The 23,210-nt window shown below is 57.7% G+C and overlaps 1 protein-coding gene across 1 annotated transcript; it reads left to right on the top strand.

Moving 5' to 3' along the window:
• The first annotated feature begins 326 nt into the window (after nt 1-326).
• Nucleotides 327-21,693, top strand: POFUT2 (protein O-fucosyltransferase 2). Its single transcript, XM_077119168.1, has 9 exons — nt 327-488; nt 2,181-2,431; nt 4,727-4,871; nt 5,900-6,010; nt 12,670-12,736; nt 14,952-15,077; nt 16,930-17,110; nt 17,361-17,484; nt 20,174-21,693. Exons 1-9 carry the CDS (start codon nt 352-354, stop codon nt 20,325-20,327), a joined length of 1,296 nt encoding a protein of 431 aa, XP_076975283.1. The 5' UTR covers nt 327-351; the 3' UTR covers nt 20,328-21,693.
• The last annotated feature ends 1,517 nt before the right edge of the window (nt 21,694-23,210 follow it).

Raw genomic sequence — 23,210 nt, 5'->3', positions numbered from 1 at the left:
GGGACGGGCCTGCTCGGGAGGGACGCACGGCCGGCCGACGCCCGCCACTCCCACCCAGCCCTCCGCGGGGCCAGCCAGCGGCCAAGCCGAGGGCCCGAGGCTGCCGCGGGACACAGGCTGTCCAGCCCCTCCGCGTGCCGCGTGGACCCCCCCCCACCGCCACGGGCCCGCAGCCCCGAGACCCCTGCACCGCGCGGGACCACCTGCCGCCCGGCCGCGGGGGTGGGGGGGGCGCAGGGCGCATGCGCGGGGCCGGGCTCGTGGCGTTGCCGTGGCGCCGGGGACGCGCGGCGAGGGGGCGGTGACGCACTTCCGGGTCGCGGGCGCCGGAAATGCGTGGCCGCCAGGGCCATGGCGGCGCTCGGCGTCGTTTTCCTACTGCTGGGGGCCGTGTCCTGGCCGCCGGTCTCGGCCTCGGCCTCGGGCGGGGAGTTCTGGCCCGGCCAGTCGGCGGCCGACATCCTGTCGGGAGTGGCGTCCCGCAGACGGTAAGCGCGCCCTCCGCGCCGACGGCGATGCTAGGGGCTGAGGCCGGCGTGGGCGGGGCAGGGGCTGGGAGGACCAGGGCGCGGAGGGGCGGAGGCCGGGCTGAGGTGGCAGTGGGCGGGGCGAGCCCGGGGCCCTGCATCCTCTGAAGTCCCCCGGGCGCTCCTGGGCCCGCTGTCCCGAGGCAGGGTCGCCCCATCCCACCCCCACCCTCGGGGCACTGGACCCAGCAGGAAGGACCACTGGCGCTTGCTCTGGTCCAGCCTTAAGGCGCAGGTCTTGGAGGGCCCCCCACCCCGCCATAGATTTTGAGGTTCCCTGGCCTGGGTTCGAGGAGACCCAGAATCCAGTGTATGGCTGGGATGATTCTTAAGAGAGCCAGCCGTATTTATTTGCCAGGGACTGTTCTGTTTCTGTCCAGAGGTTGAAGGTTCTGTAGATAAGTCTTAGGGATTAAAAAACAGTCTTCAGGGCCGTTGGACAATCATGGAGAACCTGATAAAAGCAGAGCCGGCCTGGGGGCCCGGGCTGTGCAGGTGATAGAGAGGTGGGCCCATTCTCCAGTTGTTGGCAGTCTTGGGGGATCACAGCATAGGGCCCTCTGTACCTAAGAAGCAAGTCTGTGAAAGGAAACTTGCACAGAGGAGGGGCGGTGAGGATCGCATCTTCTGTTTAACAGAAGTTGGCAGATCCCTCCCGGCTGCTTTACAGAGAACATTGCTTCGACCCAGTTCCCTCCGGTAATAACAGAAACCGTTGGCCTTTCTCACTCTCATTTTCTCACGAGGGCCCCGTGGAGGCTGGCTGACCTGTGACAGCCTGACAGATTGAATGCAGAAGCAGATAAGGGAATTGAGAATCTCTAAAACTTAAAGAGCTTTACAAAAGTGAAAACCACTACTGCTCTTCTCGCTAATTATATGAAAGCTTCAGTTACTTTTCATAAAAGTGTTAACCTGGAATGGGTTTATTGTCATTTTTAAATAAATATTTTTTAAAGTTCCCATTTTAATTAAAAATGCAGAACTATTGATAGCTTTAACCCACAGAAACACAAGCCTTTTGGGGGTCCTCAATAATTGTTAAGAGGATGTATTCGTTTCCTGTGGCAAATTACAACAAACTTCATGGCTTAGGACAACAAAAACTTACTCTTCCTCGATTTGGAGGCCAGAAATCCACCCTCAGGGTGTCAGTAGGGTTGGCTCCTTCTGGAGGCTCGAGGGGAGTTTGTTCTGTGTTCCTCTCCTGCTTCTGGTAGCTGCTAGGGGTCTTTGGCCTACCTTGGCTGCAGCTGCATCCTTGCCCTCTGCTTTGGTCCCTCATGGCCTTTGCCCTACATCTCTCAGTCTCTTCTCTTGTGTCAACACCAGTCATTGGATTTAGGGTGGGCCTAAATGCAAGATAGTTTCCTTTTGAGATTCCAACTTGTTACATTTGCAAAGACCCTTATTCCAGATAAGTCACATTCTGAGGTTCTGGGTGGATGTGAATTGGTAGGGACATTAGTCAAAACACTACAGAATGTAGGGGAATCTTTGGACCACAGGGTTTGAGAATCATTGGAGAACTGGCTTGGACCAGTTGATTTTAAGGTGTGAGTCCGCCGAGGTTCTGTTTGTCCTGGTTTTTAATCATTGGTCGTGGGATGCTAAGATGTCTGGAGAGGGCTTGGCTCACTCTTCCCTGCTCAGGTACCTTCTGTACGACGTCAACCCCCCCGAAGGCTTCAACCTCCGAAGGGATGTCTACATCCGCGTCGCATCTCTACTGAAGACGCTGCTGAAGACTGAAGAGTGGGTGCTGGTGCTGCCCCCCTGGGGCCGCCTCTATCACTGGCAGAGTCCTGACATCCATCAGGTCCGAATCCCCTGGTCGGAATTCTTTGATCTTCCGAGTCTCAACAAAAACATCCCCGTCATTGAGTATGAGCAGTTCATTGCAGGTGAGGCATGGCACAGCTCTGCAGGCCGTGGCACCTTGGGTGGGGCCAGGCAGTCCTGTCCCCTGACACGTAGAGTCCCTGACCGGGTCGCTCCTTTCTCTAGCTTGGTTGTAGTGTTTACTCTGCTCAGAAGCCCTGCCTGTGTCTCCCACACCTACCAGTGATTTTTCCGTAATTTTTCTAGGGAGATAGATCTGAGGTTTGGGAGCTGTGTGCCCCGCTCCCTCTGAAAAGCATAGCAGCCTGGTCCTTGGGTTCAGAGCAGTTAGAGCCTCTTAGAGCTGCGATAAGGAAGACTGGGCTCCCTCTTTACATTCCCAAACCACACGTGATTTGTTCCGCAAGAGTGCTGACAAAGACTTGTAAATACACACTTTTTAAATTGAATTCTGTCTAATTATTCCATTTTATTTTATAAGAGAGCTGTTATGGTATCTTTGAACAAAGGTCCGTAGAGCTCATTGTTGCTTTGTTTAGAAGAGGAACCAAAAAATAAGGGACTTTTTTTCCAGCTGCATATGAGGCCTTAAAGAACAAGTTAAAGTTTCTAAGAGGCTGATACTTTGTAATATTCACTGAATTCTTACAAAGACCACCTGGAAGGTTAGATTTCGCTACTCCTGGTGAAGGAACATAGCTCCTCCCTGCTGGTTGTCATTTCTCAGCACCACTCTCGAGGCACCTGAGGTCTTGTCACTGCAAAATGCTTTTGTGTCAGAGTAAACCTCCGTGTGAGTGTGTGAGCATGGGACAACCGAGGGAGTATCTTCTAATCTTTTCTTTTGCTTTGAAGAAGCAAAATCTGAAACTTGTGAACGCTTTCTTGGCATGCACCCTCCTTTCCCAACTCACTTTGACTTTTATCTCTGAGCCCTTGGAAATGAGCAGTGTGTTTGAGGGTGTCCTTAGCCTGATGTGTAGGGAGTCGAGTTACTGGAGCTCCCTTTACCCCCTTCAGGGCCGGGCACCCTGTCAGGGCTGAGAAGCAGGGTCTGGGCCTGCAGCTTCTTGACCTATACCTTAGAGACTGGCAGCTGTCTGAGCACGAGAATGTGCAGGTGAGGTCTCTGTTTCCCGCAGTTCTCGAGGTGGAGCAGGCCCAGGGAGACCCAGTGCTTTGCACTGGGAGGCCACAGATGCCTGGGTCTTGGTTAAGCTCGGCTCCCTGCCTGGGAAGGGGAAGGGGAGGGGGTTCTACCCTCGGCGTTCCTGGGAGAGGCCCCCCCCCCAGAGGGCCCTGCACCTGGAGGGTGAGTAATGCAGTATCTCAGTGAAATCTCAGTCTCACCTTGGCCTCCGTGTAGGGGAGATGCCTGCACTGGCCTCGGAGCCACTCAGCAACGCAGGCCTGAGCCCCTAGGTGTGCGGGGATGTGAAAAAGAGAACGACTCCTACCTCCTCTAGGCTCTCTGGCTGCTGGGTTGTTTTTCTGCCTGAGCACCTCATACACGGCCCGCACTGCTGTGGGAGTGGGCCGGTGGCAGGCCCTGGAGCATCTCCCATCTGCTCCTGGAGCTCATGTGTCCCAGAAGGAGAGAGAGATAAATGAGGAAGCAAGTGAGCTGTTGTGCAGTGTTGAGGTGATGCAGAGTGCTGAGAGGAAAATTTAAACGGGAAGGGATTGTGTGGAGTGTTGGAGGAGCAGAGCACGGGAAGGGGCAGGCTCTAGGTGAGGCCAGAGGCCAGAGAGTGCTGGAGCAGGGGCGGGGGGTGTGGAATGCTGGAGGTGAGGGCACATGTCAGCTGGTCTGTGCGGAGAAGGTCTCCTGAGAAGGCAGCAGCTTGAGTGCTAGTGCCAGGGAGGGGAGTGGCCAGCCTGGGGGCAGCACTGTGGAATGACAAGGTCTGGAAGGGATGTACTCAAGGGGCCAGTGCTCTCAACAGAATCGAGCCTGTGGAGTCTTGGGGCATTGGGAGGACTGGGTAGGCCCGAGTAAAATGAGGGTACTAGGAAAATAGAGAAGGGGTCTGAGCTGGGTGCCTGCAGCCATAAGAAGTCAGGGAAGTGATGGGTATACCCCCGAGAGGAGGCAACTGGAGTCCTTAACGAGTTCTCGGTATCCCCCCACCCCCAGGCAGTACCACTCGCCCCCTTGGGGACCCTGAGCCCTGGTGACTGTGAGCCTCTCCTGTCTCTGCTTTCATAAGCTTCTTCCAGCCCTTCTTGGGAATAAGGTGGCAAGGAGTAAATTCATAGAAGCTACCTGTCTCCTGAAATAGCAGCCGCCCAGTAGGTGTCCAGACCCGTGCCTCTTGTTGACCCTTACCCTGCCACATTTTCTCGGTCTTTTTCAGAGTCTGGTGGCCCCTTTATCGACCAGGTTTATGTCCTGCAAAGTTATGCAGAAGGATGGAAGGATGGGGCCTGGGAAGAAAAGGTTGATGACAGGCCGTGCATTGACCAGCTCCTGTACTCCCAGGACAAGCACGAGTATTACAGGTAAAGCCCTGAGGGTCAGCAGGTGGGACTTCCCTGGCCACGTCTGCCCTGATCCCGTGTGTGGCAGCAGACGAACTTCCCAGGCCATGTCCCCTGGGGGTTCGCAGACAGAACTTCTCTGGCCACGTCCACCCTGTGTCCTCGATGGGTGCTGGCAGACGGGACCACCCCCATCCATGTCCATCTTGCGGCCCTGCCCTTGGCCTCCCTGTGAGGGCTGTTGGGTGGCCCTGGCAACAGCGAGTCTCCCCACACACCTCTGCAGGCCAGGCCTGCTCTCAGTCTCACGTCGGCTCTCCTGCCACTTGGCTCCCCGAGGTGAGTGCGCTCATCCTCGGTTTCAGGGGAGGAGGCTGAGGCTGTTTGGGAGAGACCCGATTGAGGGGTTTACCTTTTTGCCACACTTTTTAGTGCATTTATTTTCTCAAGGCTGAGCCACATATTTGTGAATCTAGATTTTGTTTATTCCCCATGCAGAACAAATGGAGGCCCTGTGGTCATGGAAATGCAGTCTCATCAATCCCAAACCTAAGCAGCCATCCAGGCTTTGCCACCAGGACCCTCCATGGAGCGGCCATCTGGCCAGCAGCCCCCAGTGCCGAGCCCTGGTTGGGCCCCAGCCCGAACACCTGACAGGCAGCTCCTGCCTGGGTGTGGGAGGCGTTGTATAGAAGAGCACAGTGTTTCCAGTGACAGTTTCTGTCAAAACCACGTGAAAGTTAAAGTGTGAAGGGTTACTTCTGCTAGGTTTCTTCTGGACTGTTTTCTTGATTTTCCCAGTCAAGATTATTGTCCAGAATTCATGAAAAAGGCTCCAGTGGTCTCATCAAAGCAAATTGAAATGTATGACTTACTTTCTGGTATTTCATAAGAACATTGCTACCTGAAATGATAATCCTTAAGTTTTAAAGAGAAATAGCTAAGTTTTCTAAAGATTGAACCATGTGTATATGTATGTGTGAATTTAGATCTTATCTATTGCTGTACAAAACAAATTAATAGAACGTACTGTGGGTTTTTGTTTCCAGAGGATGGTTTTGGGGTTATGAAGAAACAAGGGGATTAAACGTTTCCTGTCTGTCCGTCCAAGGATCCGCCTCCATCATAGCGCCCATCCTTTTGAAGAACACGTCAGCACGGTAAGTGCCGTGCGCTACTCCCTGGTGGTGCTGCCGTGGGTGTGCGGGCGCCCTCCTTCTTTGGGCATCCGACTCTGCATCCGGCGTCAGACCTCTGCCTGAGGTGGCACACATGTCCCCAAGCCCAGGTACACCTGGAGAGGGTGACGCTCTCCTGTCTGCAGCTGGGGAACGGGGTTCAGGAGGAGGCCGTGTGTGTCCATGCAGGACGCCCCAACAGAGCCTGGGGTTCAGGACAGATGGACAGTGTTTCTGAGGCACAGGAGTGTCTGAACGAGCCTGCTGGTCTCCTGGGCAGCGGTTTTTTGTTCCACACTGTGTTGTTAGGATTCGTTCTTCAAGTAAAACGTTTTCAAGGTAATAGGAAAACATTTTCCACACTCCCCTTAATGGAGTTTTTTATGCTATTTTAATTTTATTTTTATTTGATTTAAGAAATGTTTGGTGCTTCCTCAGTGCAGATGCCCCTTGGGGAGTTGGATACCCGCAGAGCGTGTGCACGGGACTGTCTGGGAGGGGCAGGGCCTGGGAAGGCTACGAAGGAGAGGTCGGAGGGCAGCCCTCATGGGAGGACGGAGCCCGGGTGTGTGCTGTTCTGCGGGGAGGAGCGGTTAGGGTGAGGTGAGGCCGGCTGGGCAATGCTCTCTGCTGTGGGGATGTGGGGAGTCCCAGGGAGCTTTAGGGTTACACACTCACTCCCCCTGGGTCGTACCTGATGCTTCACTGGCCCATGTGGCTTTCGGGTGTCCCCAGAGCTGTGGGGTGGTGGCCGGAACAGGGAAGGCGCAGGTGGAGCAAAGTGGAGTGGCGCGTGGTGGCTGGTGGGTGGTGGGTCATTGGGGCACGTGGGCCAGCCTTGGGGGTGGGGTGGGGGCTGTGTGCACTTCCACTGGGGGCAGGCGGCCCCGGTGCCTGGAAATGAGATCCTGCCCGCTTGACCTCCCCAGACGCATCTGCGGGGCCTGGCTGACTGCCCATCGAGGCCCCCGGATCTGCATCACCTGGGCTGACTTCCAGGAGGCTGGCGGGCAAGGCCTTGGCGCTGGGAGTTCGCTTACCCTGCCGGAGGGGCAGGCCGCGGCCCCATGCGCCTGGGACTCTTTGCGCCCCGTGGGCCGTGCCATTGCCCTGCCTGCCACCAGGGGGCAGGCCGGCTGGTGGGAGCAGCGTCCACACTGGCAGGGCAGTCTTGGGCCAGCAATGGGGGCCACGTTCTCAGTGCAGCGCAGCACGTGTCAGGTGAGCGGTGACAACCTCTCCTGCTCTCCTCGGTTTCCCTCCGGAGGTACTAGGAGGGGCTGTCGGGCTCTAAAGCAGGTGCTGCTGGACCCTCCGCAGGAGGCCCTGGACCCCATCTGCACAGCGCCCAGCAGCGGGATGGTCCTCTGGGCTGCCGTGGGGCACGCATGATGTGGGGCCAGAGTATCACACCCCTCCCTCCCTGGTCAGAGTCGCGTCAGCGAGTTGGTGCCGTCACTCCTGGCCTCTCGGCTGTGGGCCAGCGCGGGCCGGTGGGGGGTCAGTTTCCACATGCAGGAAAGGGGAAGCACGAGGTCATTGAGGGAACAGACAGGCTTTTCAAAGGGTTGTTGTGGTCCAGCTCTCGCAGAGTTGTCTGACAAGGCCATCTTGTGATGAAGTTGGGGTCTCAGGAGCAGACCCGGCCAGGGCTCTGGGGCAGTGGTGCATCTCAGCGGCCGTCCCTCCTGGCTTGCTGGGGCTCCGGGCAGCGGGGGCTGCTCTGCATTTCCCTGCGTTGGTTCACTAGTGAGATGAGAGAAAGGACAGACTAGAGTGGAGGCAGATTTGATCTCGAGGCAAATAGGTCGGTCAGGTCCGGGAGTGGGAGGGGAGGCTCATTGCGCCTTCCGTGCAGCTGTCTGGGACTGACGCCAGGGCGCGCCCACTGGGAAGATGTTTAGTACCTGGTATAAGGAGGGGCATGGCTATGCACATCTGTGCACTGGAGGGGCAGCCCTGGAGCCACCCAGCACCCGCGGTTCCCTCCCTAGGGGAGTCTGGGGCCTGACTCGAGGTCTCAGTGTGGGAGGCAGTGTCGGTGCTCTCCAGAGGAGAGGGGTCGTGAACAGTTTGAGGGCAGAGGGGCTGGGTGGGCACCAGCACCAACTCTCACCTCCCCTTGGCGAATTCTTCTCACACCCCCTGCACAGCCCCACATGCACTCACCCCACTCTGAAGGGGACCCCAGAATCACAGCCGGTCACCGCGTCCACGTCCAAGTCCACAGCCAATCTACTGTGCATAGACCAGTTGGGGAAGCAAGAAGGTCCACAGGGAGGGAGGTCCCTGGAGGGAGAGTGCAAAGAGGGAGGTGGGGAACGGCCATGGGGGAAGGCTCCATGGAGAGGGAGGACCCTGGAGGGGGAGTGCAAAGAGGGAGGTGGGGAGAGGCCATGGGGGGTGGCTCCATGGGGAGGAAGCTTCCTGGACGGGGGGTGCAAAGAGGGAGGTGGGGAGAGGCCATGGGGGGCGGCTCCATGGGGAGGAAGCTTCCTGGACGGGGGGTGCAAAGAGGGAGGTGGGGAGAGGCCATGGGGGGCGGCTCCATGGAGAGGGAGGACCCTGGAGGGGGAGTGCAAAGAGGGAGGTGGGGAGAGGCCATGGGGGGCGGCTCCATGGGGAGGGAGGTCCCTGGGAATAGGTCCACAGGGGGATGGAAGAGACCATGGGGTGACAGAGGTCCGTGGGGAGGGACGGGGTACACCAGGCCTCTCTTTGGGGCACTCTTGCCTGTCAGGGTGGGGGTTCTCCTTGACCCCTCCCCTGCCTGTGCTCTTCACTGCGCAGGAGTTGCCCACCCACTCCTGCACCCCTGGGAACAGCAGCCTCGTTTCCAGTTGGGCAGTGCATGCCCCCCCCACCCCAGGCAGTGCCGTGTTGTCTCCTCCGTCGGGCACAGGATGGCATGTGGGTCTCCCACTCTGTGACTGCGACTTGGGGGTAGGAACTCCTTTGGCTCCCACAGACCCCGAGCAGCAGCCCGGGGCCCCCCAGGGGAGCGCAGGATTGCACATAGGCTGCAGTGTGGCAGAGAGCCCCCATGCACTCATGGTCCTGACTGTGCAGAGACCCTGCCGAGCCTGCAGCACTCCTGGGGGCCTCCTCTATGGGACCGGGAGCCTGTCGCTCCTCTGAGTGTGAGTGGAGGCCGAGGGGAGGCTGGGGGCTCTTGTGGGCCGCCCTGGGAAGTCAGTGCCTTAGCCACGGCCATGCTGGTGGCCCATTCTGGCATGGGGCTATGTTGTTTCTGGGCCTGGGCCATGTCACAGCGGGTGCAGCAGCCAGCAGATAGGTTCAAATCCCGGTGGTGCCCTCAGGACTTGCCACTGAGTGCTCAGCAGCTGCTGTGGTTGGGGCTAATGTGCCAGCTGCCTTGGGGCCCTGGGATGGATCAGGGCCATCACAGGCCCCGTCCTTAGGGCCCCACAGCCTCCCTTGGGTCTCAGATTAGGGGGTGGGGCTGACCTCGCCTCATCAGACCTGGAGAGTTCTTAGTTCACTGAGTGAGAGCACAGGGTGCCAGGGACCCCATGACTAACGAAAGTGAGGGATACTGCACCCCGCAGCCAGTCTGCACTGCAGCCCACAGCTAGTCTGTACTGCACCCCACAGCTAACCTGTACTGCACCCACAGCCAGTCTGCACTGCAGCCCACAGCCAGTCTGTACTGCACCCCACTGCTAGTCTGTACTGCACCCCACAGCTAGTCTGTACTGCACCCCACAGCTAGTCTGTACAGGCCCACAGCTGGTCTGTACTGCACCCCACAGCTAGTCTGTACTGCACCCCACAGCTAACCTGTACTGTACCTCACTTCTAGTCTGTACAGCCCCACAGCCAGTCTGTACTGCACCCCACAGCCAGTCTGTACTGCACCCCACTGCTAGTCTGTACTGCACCCCACAGCTAGTCTGTACTGCACCCCACAGCTAGTCTGTACAGGCCCACAGCTGGTCTGTACTGCACCCCACAGCTAACCTGTACTGTACCTCACTTCTGGTCTGTACAGCCCCACAGCTAGTCTGTACTGCACCCCACAGCCAGTCTGTACTGCACCCCACAGCTCACCTGTCCTGCATCCCGCAGTTGCTACACACTGCACGCCAGTTGCCACCATTTCCGTGTACTGTACCTCAACTGCACCCCACATTAGTGCATACTGCACCCCACAGTTAGTACATACTACACCCCACAGTATCTGCACACTGCACCCCACAGTTGCAGAATATGTTCAGAATGCTCCTTTAAGAATATATTAGTCCTTAAAGCACGCCCCAACATGTTTCACAGGATTTGAGTTATTTAACGTGTTTTCTCAGAAGACAATGAATTAAGCTAGAAATCAATGGTGAAAAAGATAACTAGAAAATACTCGTAAGTTGAATACTAAAAACTGCGTTTCTAAATAACCTATGGGACATATAATGAAAGTTAGAAATTATTTTGAATGAGCAATAACAAAATGACATTTTAAAACTTGTGGGTTACAAGTGAAACAGTGCTTAGGGAAAAATGTGTAGCTTTAATCAGTCCTTTTGAAATGAAGAAAGTATGAGAATTAACGAGCATTCATGGGAAGAAGTTAGAGAACAGTAAAATAAACAAAAAAAAGAAGATAGAAGAAATTAATGAAATAAAAAGGATCAACAAAAGTTGTGTTCTTTGAAAAAGGTGAATAAAACCAGAAAACTTCTAACAGTCGTCAAGTCAGAAGGAGGAAGTGACACACAAGTAACCACTATTTAGCCTGAAAACCGGGAAAGAACTACACGTACTGCAGATGGGAAACAGAAGACAGAATGACGTTCTAATTCCGTACCATTTGAAAAGATGCAGGAAATGAATAAATTACTAGAAAAAGAAAACACTGCTGGAGGCAATGAATTATTAGAAGTCTTCCCATCAAGGAAACTTCCAGCCCAGTGGTTTTGCTGTCAATCTGCCAGTGTGCAAGGTGGGGTCGTTCTCAGCTGCCCGCGTGAGCTCTGCCCTCAAGGAGGGGCTCCTTGAGCCCGGCTTCTTCTGAGGAGGACAGTGGGGAAAGGAGAGAAGAGAAGGTTCCCAGGAGAACCCTGTCGCTGCGGGCGGCCTCAGTGGGGGTTGGCTGGCCAGCAGCACCCTGGCATGGTGAGCTGAGGAGGGGCGTGGTCTCAGGGTCTCCCCCTACCCCCTCAGCCCCACTGACCCCTGAGTAAAGCACCAGGCACTCCCCCCAGGGGAACGTCCTGCACAGCCCCTGACTTCAGGGCTGTCCAGGTCCCCAACACCAGGGATGAAGCTGGGAGGAGCCTGGGGGGAAGAGGCCATCTGGGGTCCGAGTGGGGTCCTGAGGCAGAAAGGACGTGGTGTGACCTCCAAAGAGAGCTGGAAGAGGAGGCTGCGCGCCTCGTGCCATGTGGGCTTGTTAATTGTAACTCAACAGATCCCGCCCCCGCGCCTCAGCCCCTCGTGTTGGGGATCTTCGCGACTGCCCCAACCCAGAAGAACCCCCGTTCCTCTCCAGGGGATTGGGAGGCAGCATGTGGGGCCCGCCAGGAATATGGGCACGCTGCTGCTTGTGCAGCGGAGACAGCAGGCGCCCTGCAGGCTGGGCTGAAGGGGCAGCAAGCAAGTAGCCGGTGTCCACTCGCCCAGGGCTCACCACTGCAGAGCCGCCCCTCTTGTCCAGGGCCGGCGGTGGGAGGCGCCCCAGTGTGGCCGCAGGTGTGAAGCCTCCACCTCTCACCTTTGGGCTCTTTGATCTGCGAGTCTGTATTTCTTTGTTAAGGGTAAGAACGTGTTTAAAAGCCTTTTTGAAATTTTTTTTTCATGAGGTATCAATTTATATCTTTTGCTGGTGTTTTTTTCTCCGTGGAAATTTTGACTTTTGCAGTAAGATTTATCAGTCTCTTAAAAAGAATTCTGCCTTTTTTTATTCCTGCCTTTACCATCCCAGCAGTCTTAAAACTTCTTTTACGTCTCCTCTCATGATTTCACCGCTCACGTTGCTGTGTGCCGCCCAGGGTTCATGCTGCAGTGAGCTGGCCTGGCTGTCCCCTCCCCGCCCTGTCTCCTCCCCGTCCCCTCCCCACTCCTCCCTCCCCTTCCCCGCCCCCTCCCCTCCCTGGTGCCTCCAGACGGTCCTGCCAGGAAGGGGGCAAAAATGCCGGGAGTTCTGTGCTCTGTCCTGCTTTCGTGGGGAGAGTTTTAAAGGTGGAAGCAGAACTCTGGTTCTGCCTTGTGTGACTGGGGAGCCAGGTGGCGGGTCCCCATGCAGATGCGCCTTCCCAGGCCCGCCCCACGTCCCACACTTTCTGTTCCCTAATATGCTGAAGGGAGGCTTCAGGTTACCCATTTTTAACTTTTATTTTTTTAGGGATTTTTTTCGTGGTTAGTCAGAAGCACGTTTGTGTAACCCAGTTCAGTGCCCAGAGCAAGAGAGAGATGTAAGACGTGTTGCGGATGGGTTGGAGATCGGAAGGCTCAGGAATGTGGCGGGGTGGCCAGGAGCTGCTCTTGGGGCTTTTTGCCGTCAGTTGCCCCCCAGGTGGCCCAGGAAGGCCTCTCCTCCCTCACCAGCCCTGCGTGCTCGCCCGTCCTCCCCCCAGCAGGGGCTTCAGAGCTTCCCGTAACCTCATCTTCCTGCTGTTTAAATGCAGGTCCGTGATGCTGGACAGAGCCGAGAACCTGCTTCACGACCACTACGGGGGAAAGGAGTACTGGGACGTGAGTGCTGCCTCGCGAGCCCCGTCCGAGTCGGGGCCTGTCGTTGCGTTTGTTTAACTGAAACAGAGTTAAAGTCACAGGCAGTCGGCACGTCTTTTCCAGCCTTGCTGACTCAGAGCCTATGGGCCTTGGAAGTCATGCCTTGGGCGCTCACAGGTTAACATCAGTTCTGCTTATCAGTGCTCGGCACATGTGTGCCTGTTTGCTCCAGGAACAGGCTTCTGGCCTGGGGGCTGGGGGCTCCGAGGGGCTGGGGATGCTGTGGGGCTGGGGTCTCCTAGGGGTTGGGGTCTCCTAGGGGCTGGGACTACAAGACGGCATGGGACTCCAAGGCACCGTGGGGCTGGGGGCTCTGCCACACAGTGCTCAGGCACCCGCTAGACCGCTGATGCTTTCAGCAGCGGTCTCTGGGGCACCTTGCCTCTGGGTGACCCAGGCCCCCTCCTTTCCTCGCCTGAGGAGCATGTCTCGTCCTCACCCCCTCTAAGAAGCGAAGGTCAGAGCACGGATCAGTCCTTGGCTTTAAAATGGGGGACGCCTCCTCCGAGGAGCCCTTAGTCTGGGCTTGATTTCTGCTGTGGCTGGGGGTGTGCCAGCACTGCGGTGGACTCAGGCAGAGAGGCTGCTGCCCGTGAATGGAGCAGTTGCTGGTCACAGGAGATAAGGCAGGTGTGGGATGAGGAAAAAGGGGCTCAGCCACTGCCTGAGCAAGACTATTAGTGCTGTGGTTTCAGTTTGGCAAAAACAAAAAACATCTAATGAAGAGAACTTAAGGTTATGTGTTGTGAGGGTCACGGGGGGGGGGGGGGTGGCCGGGCCGTGGGGTCCCCAGAGCAGGACCTGCGTGTGCTGAGGGCACGGCCTGGCTGGAAGGGGTGCAGGCCCAGAGGGCTGCCTGCCTGGCATGAAGCACGCGGGAGCCTCTGCCCCGTGCTTCTGGAAGGACGTCCAGGGAGGGCATTCGGGTGCCAGGGGTGGGTTGTGCAGCCCCCGTCTTGCCCAGGACCCTAGTGCTGAAGAAATTGGGTATTGAAGGTATGCTGACAGCATGCTTGGTAAACAGCTGTCGGTTCCTAGGAAGGCACAGCCGCAGAGGGGAGCAGGCCCCGAGTGCACCCAGCATGCTTGCGGGCTGCTGCTGCTTGGAACGCTGCAGCCTGGGTTGTCCACCCCTGGTCCTCCAGGGGCCTTGAGGCGGACATGCTCCCCAAACCCCATGGTTTCTCGGGGTGGCCCCCTCTGGGGAAACAGTTTGTTCAGAACCACTCATCTCACTCGCAGAATGGTTTGGGGCGGGCAGGGCGGTGCATGGGCAGTGGGCCGGGCGTGGTGCCCGTGGCTGAGACCACCCGGGTGTCCCAGCAGCCAGTGTGTTTTGCCAGCCTTAGAGGTGCCCAGCCCCTCCCATGGCGTTAAGCTCTTGGCTTGTTTTTTATGGTGGCTGAGTTCTGGGAAACAGGAGGTGGGATTTTACTTTACGCTGTAGGACCTCTGTGCTTTGCACGTGAGGGAGGGCGAGGCGCAGGCTGCTGGCGGTCATTTGCTGCAGGGGCTGGTGGCGTCACAGGGCTGCCATGGTGACTGTCACCCTGCCCTCCAGCCTGGGGATGGGTGGAACCCTGTCCAGGACAGTGAGGTGGGGCGGGGGGGGGGTGCCTGGCACCTGGGCAGGAGACCCCGAGAGATGTCCTGCTTCTCGATGCGTCCCTGGCACTGGGAGCTCCCGGGAGCAGGCCTGACTGTCACGTGCTCAGTGAATGTCCCCTTCTGCTCTTACCCTTGTCAGTGTGGAAGTCTTGCCCACACTCGGCATCTTTATGCCCCTGCCCCTGGCCTCTGAGGGCAACCTTGTCCTCCCAGGGCCCGTCTGGCTGTACCTCCACCCAGGCCGTGGCCGAGGCTCGCCAGCATGGTGGGGCTGGCCCTTCCTCGTCCCCAAGCCTGTGGTGTCTGATGTGGACAGCTGAGAGCCCCTGAGTCTGTTAGACCACTCAGTGAACTGGTTTTGTACCTCGGCCAGTCTGGCCTCCCAGTGGGGCTTGCCCGCTGTCTCCCTGAGGCTCTCCAGTGAGTGGCCGTGAGGGGGCACTGTGGGCCACCCCAGAAGGGCAGCGGTCAGGGAGGGCATCCTGCCCCCAGGAGGGAGCTGCCACCCAGCCCGGGTCACCGCAGCCGCCATGTGGGGTAGGGGCTCAGGGCCCTGTGTGCTCTGCAGACACGGCGCAGCATGGTGTTTGCCAGGCACCTGCGGGCAGTGGGAGACGAGTTCCGCAGCCGACACCTCAACTCCACCAACGAAGCTGACCGCATACCCTTCCAGGAGGACTGGACCAAGATGAAGGTAGACCAGTGTCCATCAGGGTGGGAACGGGGCCTCGCCCAGGCCACAGGCGCGCCTTCGCTTAGAGGGCCAGAGTGAGGTGGCCAGCACGTGACATTGCCGCCACTCAGGCCCTCACAGGTGTGAGCCCCCTGCGTGGGGCCGGCTGTGTGGCAGTGGGCGGCGTGGCTCCTCGGACTCCCTGGAGACCCCTCTGAGCCCTCAGACCCACTCGGAACCCCTCTCAGCCTTCGGACCCCATCGCTTCCCCACAGACCCCCTCGGGCCCTCTTAGACACTCTCATACCCTTGTGGGACCCCTTGTACCCCATCGTACCCCACCAGATCCCCTCTGGGCCCCTTGTAGCCCATCAGTCTCCCTCAAACCCCCTCACGCCCCCACAGACCCTTTTGCACCCATCAGGACCCCTCGTACCCTGTCACAGCCCTGTGGACCACCGTGGGTCCCTCTCACCTCTTGCACCCCTTTGGGGCCCCTTGACCCCCTCACATATCCTCAGCCCTCTGCGGACCCTTAGGGGCCCCCAGTCTCCGTTATGTCAGGGAAAAGCTCAATGGGGTTTTCTCTTTTTTAAATGGGGAAGTTTGTGTTCTAGCAACCGGGCAAGGTTGTGTTTCAGGTAGTGTACTGCACATAAAAAAGGAGAAGGAAAAGGGGGTGATTGGAGCCATGTTGACTGTTTCTTCCCCTCTAATAAATGAGCATTAAAGAAAACAAGCAAAGCCCACCCAACCCACCTGGAAGCAACCATTAATGCTATGTGGGCTTAGCTGCATCCTTTTTGCTTGAAAGGCTGGTTTTTCCTGTGACGTGTTCTCAACAGATAACGTTTTGACATGATTTTTGAGCATTCCCAGTGTAGTTATTATAGTTCCCTTGATGGTCTGTTATTTTAGCAGCATACTCTTGTGGAAAGGAGGCACCACTTTACCTGTTTGTTCTTTTATGGGATGTTTACGCTGTTTCCAGTGGCATTTTTCAAGCAATAATTTCTAGGTCATTTGGATAATCTTTACTGGAAAAAGTCAGGCATTAGGAGAAACTTTTTCTCGTTTATCCAGTCGGTCCCTTTTTTTCCAAATGACACTGAGACTCCCAGGGGGAGCCACTGGGCTTCCTCTGAGCGTGCCCTGAGTGTGCTCTGGTGATGTCTGCCGGGCCACACTGGGCCTCCTCTGAGCGTGCCCTGTGCTCTCCACCAGGCCACACTGGGCCTTCTCTGAGCGTGCCCTGAGTGTGCCCTGTGCTCTCCACCAGGCCACACTGGTCTTTCTCTCAGCGTGCCCTGAGCGTGCCCTGTGCTCTCCACTGGGCCATACTGGGCCTCCTCTGAGCGTGCCCTGTGCTCTCCACCAGGCCACACTGCGCCTTCTCTGAGCGTGCCCTGAGTGTGCCCTGTGCTCTCCACCAGGCCACACTGGTCCTTCTCTGAGCGTGCCCTGAGTGTGCCCTGTGCTCTCCACCAGGCCATACTGGGCCTTCTCTGAGCGTGCCCTGAGTGTGCCCTGTGCTCTCCACCAGGCCACACTGGTCCTTCTCTCAGCGTGCCCTGAGCGTGCCCTGTGCTCTCCACTGGGCCATACTGGGCCTCCTCTGAGCGTGCCCTGTGCTCTCCACCAGGCCACACTGCGCCTTCTCTGAGCGTGCCCTGAGTGTGCCCTGTGCTCTCCACCAGGCCACACTGGTCCTTCTCTCAGCGTGCCCTGAGCATGCCCTGGTGTTCTCCGCTGGGCCTCCTCTGAGTGTGCCCTGTGCTCTCCACCAGGCCACACTGGGCCTCCTCTGAGCATGCCCTGGTGCTCTGCCGGGTCACGCTGGGCCTCCTCTGAGTGTGCCCTGGTGCTCTGCCAGGTCACACTGGGCTCTTCGTTGGGCGGTCCGTATCTTGCTGTTCACCTGAGAAGAAGAGATTTCATCTGGGGCCATCGAGAGGACGTGCCTAGCCTGGAGGGGGCCGCCAGCAAGATCCGCAGCCTGATGGAGGCCCACCAGCTCACAAGGGTCTTTGTGGCCACCGACGCGGTTCGCAAGGGTACAGGGTTGTCTTCCGCCTTCTGTTGTCCCTCTCCGAGCCCGGGTTGGTTCTGGGGGCCTAGGCACCCTCACCTCCTGCCGTTCCTGGTAGGACAAAGCTGAACCTTGGTTGTTGTCACTGTCTTTTCACCTTTTTAGCCGTTTCCTGGCGGGTGGGCCATAGCGGGCTGACATGTCTGCTGTTGAGCAGATCGTGTTTGTTCATGCGGTGGACCCCAGTTCAACAAGCGCCCCCCCCTACTTTGCAGAATATGAAGAACTGAAGAAACTGTTGCCTGAAATAGTGCGATTTGAGCCGACCTGGGAGGAGCTGGAGCTCTACAAAGACGGGGGCATAGCCATCATCGACCAGTGGATCTGCTCTCATGCCAGGTGTCGCCCGCGCTCTGCGAGCCGCATCGGGTTGCTTCTCAGAGGGTGCCTCGAAGTCAGAGTGGGCGGGCACGTGCGTGCGCCTCAGCTCGCCACCCCGTCATTTGCGGCATCCTTTTACCTCATCTCCTTTAACACTCAGCGCGGCGTTTCCTGGGCCAATGCCCATTTTCCTTTTAGTGTTTTGGTGCTCACTGGCTGAGGTGCTTTGTGGCATGCTTCCGTCATTGCTTCATGAAGACCCTCCTTTCCGTCTTTTTCCCTCACCCCCAGTTCCCACGCCCATTTTCCCCACCCCTCCTGACCCGTCCACTCTGGTGTACGTCTTTGGGGCGATGTCTCGTTGAACAGTAGGCAGGGCGTCCTGGGTCTGGACGCCTGTGGCCTTTTGTGCCATCATTTCCGTGGGATGCTCACCTGGAGAGGAGGCCCGGTGCAAGCCGGACCTGGGCGTGTGCTCCTCGAAACTTGACCTGCACGTCAGCCACAGGAGACCAGGGCTGGGGTCAGGTCCCAACACTGAGTAAGACGGAAACACAGCACAGGAAATGACTTCTCTGTTTTCAGGATGTTCAGATGCTCCCCAGTGCTGCGTGTGCGCGTCTTAAATGTCTGTGGCACTGCCTCTCGCTGGCTGCACCTCTGACCTTCACCACTGGGCTCTGGGCTCCATCTGTGACTCCACCCAACACCCCCACTTAAGCGAACTGTTGGAGACAGAAACTGTCACTGCTCCCGCCAGGCTGCAGTGAGCATTCTGTGCACATCTCTTTATGGACCAGGGAGCGTGCTGCTCTGGGGTGCGCAGGCAGGAGAGGGGCAGCTGGTCAGAGGGTGGTCACTCAGTCTCGGGACGCTGAGAGATGGGGCTCCGGGCACAAGGACATCTGTGAGCCAGCCTTCCTGACTTCCCATCCCAAAGCCAACATTGGGTGTTGCCCAACTTTCCAGGATGGCCAGCTTTGGGGGAAAGTGCTATCTCATTTTAATTTTCATTTCTAGTTCTGCCATGAGTTTGATCATCTCTTCATGTGCTTTTTAACTATTCAGGTTTCTTTGTCTTTGATTTAGATTTTTTTTCACTAAATCAGATATTAAAGGAGTTGGTGAGTCAGGAGGCATACCTCTGGCCACCTCTTGACCTACAAGGGATTAAACCATCTTTCTCATTTTATATTGATATTTTCATTGTCATGGAATGTACTTACAGAAAGCTCACACACTGAAAGTGTGTAAGAAAATAGATTTTCGTGGCGTGACAGGCTCCTCTGACCAGCAGCTTGCCTAGAGACTTACTGTGTGTCCAGAATCAGTAAAAACACCTGGATATGTTAAGTGACAGGAGCATGACTGACAGTTAAGAGAAAAAGACTGTCAGAGACGCAGACATCTGAGGACCCAAGTATCAGAGTTAGCAGATCAGGACTGTAAAATAGTACTGATGAATTTGCCAAAGAAGTGGAAAAGATGAAGAATTTCACTAGGGAATTAGGATCTATTAAGAATCAAATTGACCTAATATAAATACTTAATGCAGGATCTGAAATTGAAGGCTTTTTGGAGATGATGTAAACTCAGACAGATAAATAAAAAATATCCGAACTGAAGCACAAAGATTAAAAGGAAATTGGAAAGTGGAGCAGATAGAGGAGAAGTGGAGCACAGTCCAGGGGTCTCACATATTTGTAATTGAAATGTCGGGAAGAGAAAACAGTTGCAGGTAGAGACAATAGCTGATGAGGTAATGGCCAAGAACTGCCCGAAACTTAAGACATCAACTCTTAGATCCCCTCTTGGTGTTCTACCCAAGTGGAAGGTGCCTGTGTCCCGCTTGAGCTGTGCTTAGCTTCTCTGTCTGTGCCACTTTGCGTGTCTGGTTATTGTCTGTTGAGTGCTGGCACTGTGTCAATCGTAGTGGCTCTGCGTGGCATCTCCGAGAGGGAGGCTCCCCTTCCCTGTGCGAGTGGGCCGGGGGAAGGGCTGGTTGTCCAGGCCGATCGTTGAGGTGCTGTGGGGCAGGTGTGATGGGCTCTGTCCACCTCTAGTTCACCCCTGGGCCTCTGGCGTGCCCTCTGGGTTTGTGACGAGGACCTGGCAGAGCTCTCCCCTCAGGCTTGGAGGTTTGCTTCTTGGAGTTCTTTAGCCTCCTGCCCCCAGCAGAGTCCAAATCAGGGGAGGTCTCGGGTCCCAGACTGAGCCTTTGTGTGTTGTGGGTGCCTCCCGCACGCAGGATGTTGTCTTCAGCACGTCCTGCGCGTGCAGTTTTGGGGATCGTGATGACGTGGCTGTGTGGATGAGGCAACTCGGTGTTGGGGGCAAGTGGCCCCTGGACCCCACATTATGGCCCAGCCAGGCCAGACCCCAGGAGGGGCGAGGTGTCTCTCCACCAAGCACCCCTCCCCTTTGGGGGCACCTGGAGTGGTGGGGGATGGGGCCGAAGCCCCAGGTGGAGACACAGAGCAGTGGTCAGGGTGTCTGAGCGAGGGGGTGGCCCGCCTGGGTCCTCTCTGGGAGTTGTGGGGCTGTTGAGGGAAGGGCTGGAGGCAGTGACTGGGAGTTGGGGGGCTGAGTGGTTATCTGGGGGGGACGGGCTGAGTGGGGGGCTGGCACAGAGGCCGGCTCAGCATGTCATCTGACAGGTGGGTGGTGGTGGTTCCGTGCAGCTCCAGTAGCCCTGGTGTTGTTGCAGGTTTTTTATCGGCACGTCGGTCTCCACGTTTTCCTTCCGGATTCACGAAGAGAGAGAGATTCTGGGCCTGGACCCCAGGACGACATACAACAGGTTTTGCGGCGACCAGGAGAAGGCCTGTGAGCAGCCCACCCACTGGAGGGTCGCGTACTGAGGAGCGGGCACCGGCAGGGGCAGCTGGCGGCCCCTTTCCCTCGTGGGGTCCCCTGCCCCCATCTCAGCACAGGATAGACCCACATACCCCTGACGTCCCCGATCCCCCTGCATCCCCCATGCGCCACCATCTTGGCCTGGCATCAGCAGACCCAGCAGCTCCCTCAGGGTTGCAGCTCCAAGGGGTCCCACAGGGAACGACACCAGCACCCCCACACCCAGCGTTGTGCCGTGTCCATTCCACCCCCTTCTCCTGGGGGCTTCAGTTGTGCTTTTAGCTGGATGCACTGCAGAAAAGACCCAAGTGATGCAGGAAGGACAGAGAGAATTGTGTTCCTGGGTCAGCTTGGGGCCCTTTTATCCCGTGTTACCTGAGCCAGGCGTGGAACGTGAGGGACCCTTGGGGTGTGGGCACAGAGGCCCGACACGGCATGACGTTTCCTTTGCATCTGGTCTAACTCTAAGTCTGGATGAATGATCTGTCATCTCTGCCATAGCAACCAAAGCAGCTTGCTGCATTCTGCCCTGACCTCCACCCAGTGTGGGTACATGTGGGGTGTAGCCTCAGAGCGTTGGGACTCCCCTGTCCTCAGATGTCAGGAGGGTGAGAAAATGCCACGGCAGGGTCTGTGGAGGTTTGCTCCGCTTGCGAAGGAAGAAGAGTCCTCAGCGCGCTGTCTGCAGGAGGCTCCATCGCTCTCCGTCCAGCACCCGGCTGGCTGCTTCTGTAGCTCTGGCTTTCGCTGCCGCCGTCACCCTCAAACCTGTCCTCCCTGTGGCCACACAGCAGCAAGAAAGCTGGGGGGGCCTAAACCGGTTCAGGCCCCCCTGTTGAAGTGCCCCAGCTCCAGAGGCCACCGTCACCGTAGATAGCCGTGCTTTCGCCACTTTAAAGACACTGTATGTGGCCTGCACCGCCTCTGTGGGAGCGTCCCTCCAGAGAGAGCGCAGTGTGGGCTCCGCCGAGCCTGGGGTTCAGAGCCGTGGGGACATGGCCGCACCCGCACCTGCCCCAAGCTGCGACCCACCCCCCCAACCCTTGAACCGGCTGCCCTCCCCAGCACAGGCCACAGGTGCTTGCTCGTTGGGACTCGAGAGCCCCTCCCCAGCCTCTGCCCGCCCAGCACCGGGTGGGGAAGGGGCAGGTCCTGTGGCACTGCGCGGCCCGGCAGGGCGTGGCGCTGGCGTTGGCACCTTCGCCTTTTCTCCCCAAGCTTTTTAAAGATGGCCCCGTTGTGTTCACTGCCGGTGACATGAGATGGGTTTCTGGGGGTTCCCTCAAAGCTGTGCAGGGTACAACAGTGAAAATATTTATTCTTTTTCCATTTGTACATTCAAAGATAAATACATTTTCTAGAAAGCTGGAATCCCGTGTGCCCTTTTCCTACACCTGAGCATCCTTTGGGCTAAGGGCTGTGCAGACTTCCTGTGCCTGTGGGCTGAGGGCAGCCCTGGTGGTTGGTGATGCTGTTCTCTCCCGACCCCAGCCTGCCGCCGGGGAGCTGCCAGAGCTGCCTGTGTCTGCAGCTGCTGAGATGCCGCGCCGGGGCAGGGGGCGGCAAGTATGTGCGGCCTAGGGCTGGCCTGTACCGCGCCCCCGGGCCTAGTGGTGCACTTGGCCGTCCCTGGTGAGCAGCTGTCCCAGGCCACAGCCACTCAGCTCCACCGGACGCCCCCGTGGGGCTCCTAGAGAAGGGATTCTGTGCTGTAGCATCGCAGAGCCTCTCTCTTATCTGCTGTGCACCAAGGGTGCGGCAGTAAAGCCCTCAGGGGCTTACAGCTCACAGGAAAGAAGGAGCAGGAAGAAAGAGCAGTTGGCAGGTAGAGACTGAGGTGGGGAGGGCCTGCAAGGGGTGCCGGGGTAAGGGGCTGGGGGGGGCGCTAGCCCTGCAGGATTAAAGGTGGTGCAGCCTGGGCACCCACCAATGCAGGGGCAGAGCGAAGGAGCTCCCGCCTGGGGGCTCAGCAGCAGGGAGCTGGCCAGTGGCGGGGGTGGGAAGGGGTGCTGGGAGACGTGGTGGGAGCCCAGGGGGTGGCATCCTCTCGAGGGCCTGGGCAGGGGGCTGTTAGGCTGCCAGAAAGGGACCACGCTGGCCACTGGAGAAGAGCTTGGAAGCTGGTGGTGAAGTTTCTCGTGATGGCCCAGGTGAGGCCAGAGGTCACCTGGGGACTTCGGGAGGGAGCCTGTGGGTGTCAGTGGGGGACATAGGGGAATAGTCCCTGCTGTGCTGGTGCGGGTCTCAGCGGCTAGAGGGGAGTGGGGAGCCCCATGTGCTGTGCAGCGGCCTGAGGAGGTTCCTGGCAGGGGCCAGCATTCACACTCGGGTCTGGAATGGAAGCAGCTCCTCGGTGGAGAAACCAAGGCAGCGGGGTGGGGGGGGGGGTGTCAGGCAGAGACATCGGCATTGGCAAGAAAGGTGGCCCCAAATCATGAGCAGGGAGGCCCAGAGGAGTATTGGTGAGTACCCCAGGTGCGTGACCTGCCCACAGGTGCCCTTGACCTGTCGGCCCCAAGGGGAGGCACTGCTCGACCCCAGCCCCTCAGGGCCCTCTCAGCTGCTGCTGCCGGTGGGGAGGGTTGGGGGCACTGTCACCCTCTCAGATCTGCTGGCCTTTGGGCAGCCTTACTCATAGAAGTTTTCATGAAATTATCAGAAAAGAATTTAAGAAAGTCACATCTCATTGGTAAAGCAAAATGACAGCCCCAAGCAGCGGCTTCCAGAAAGGCTGTGGGCGTGGTCAGTGTTATGGGTGTGGCCAGTGCTGTGGGCGTGGTCGGTGTTGTGAGTGTGGCCAATGCTGTGGGCGTGGCCAGGGTATGGGGCATGGTCAGAGTGAAGTGGGTGTTCTGAGCTGGCTCGTTCTGAGCAGAGCCCAGGCCCCT

The sequence above is a fragment of the Tamandua tetradactyla genome, chromosome 10 (genome assembly GCF_023851605.1).
Source record: "Tamandua tetradactyla isolate mTamTet1 chromosome 10, mTamTet1.pri, whole genome shotgun sequence".
Classification (NCBI taxonomy): Eukaryota; Metazoa; Chordata; class Mammalia; order Pilosa; family Myrmecophagidae; genus Tamandua; species Tamandua tetradactyla.
Note: the sequence above shows the minus strand (reverse complement) of the source record. Positions and strands in the feature narration are given on the sequence as shown.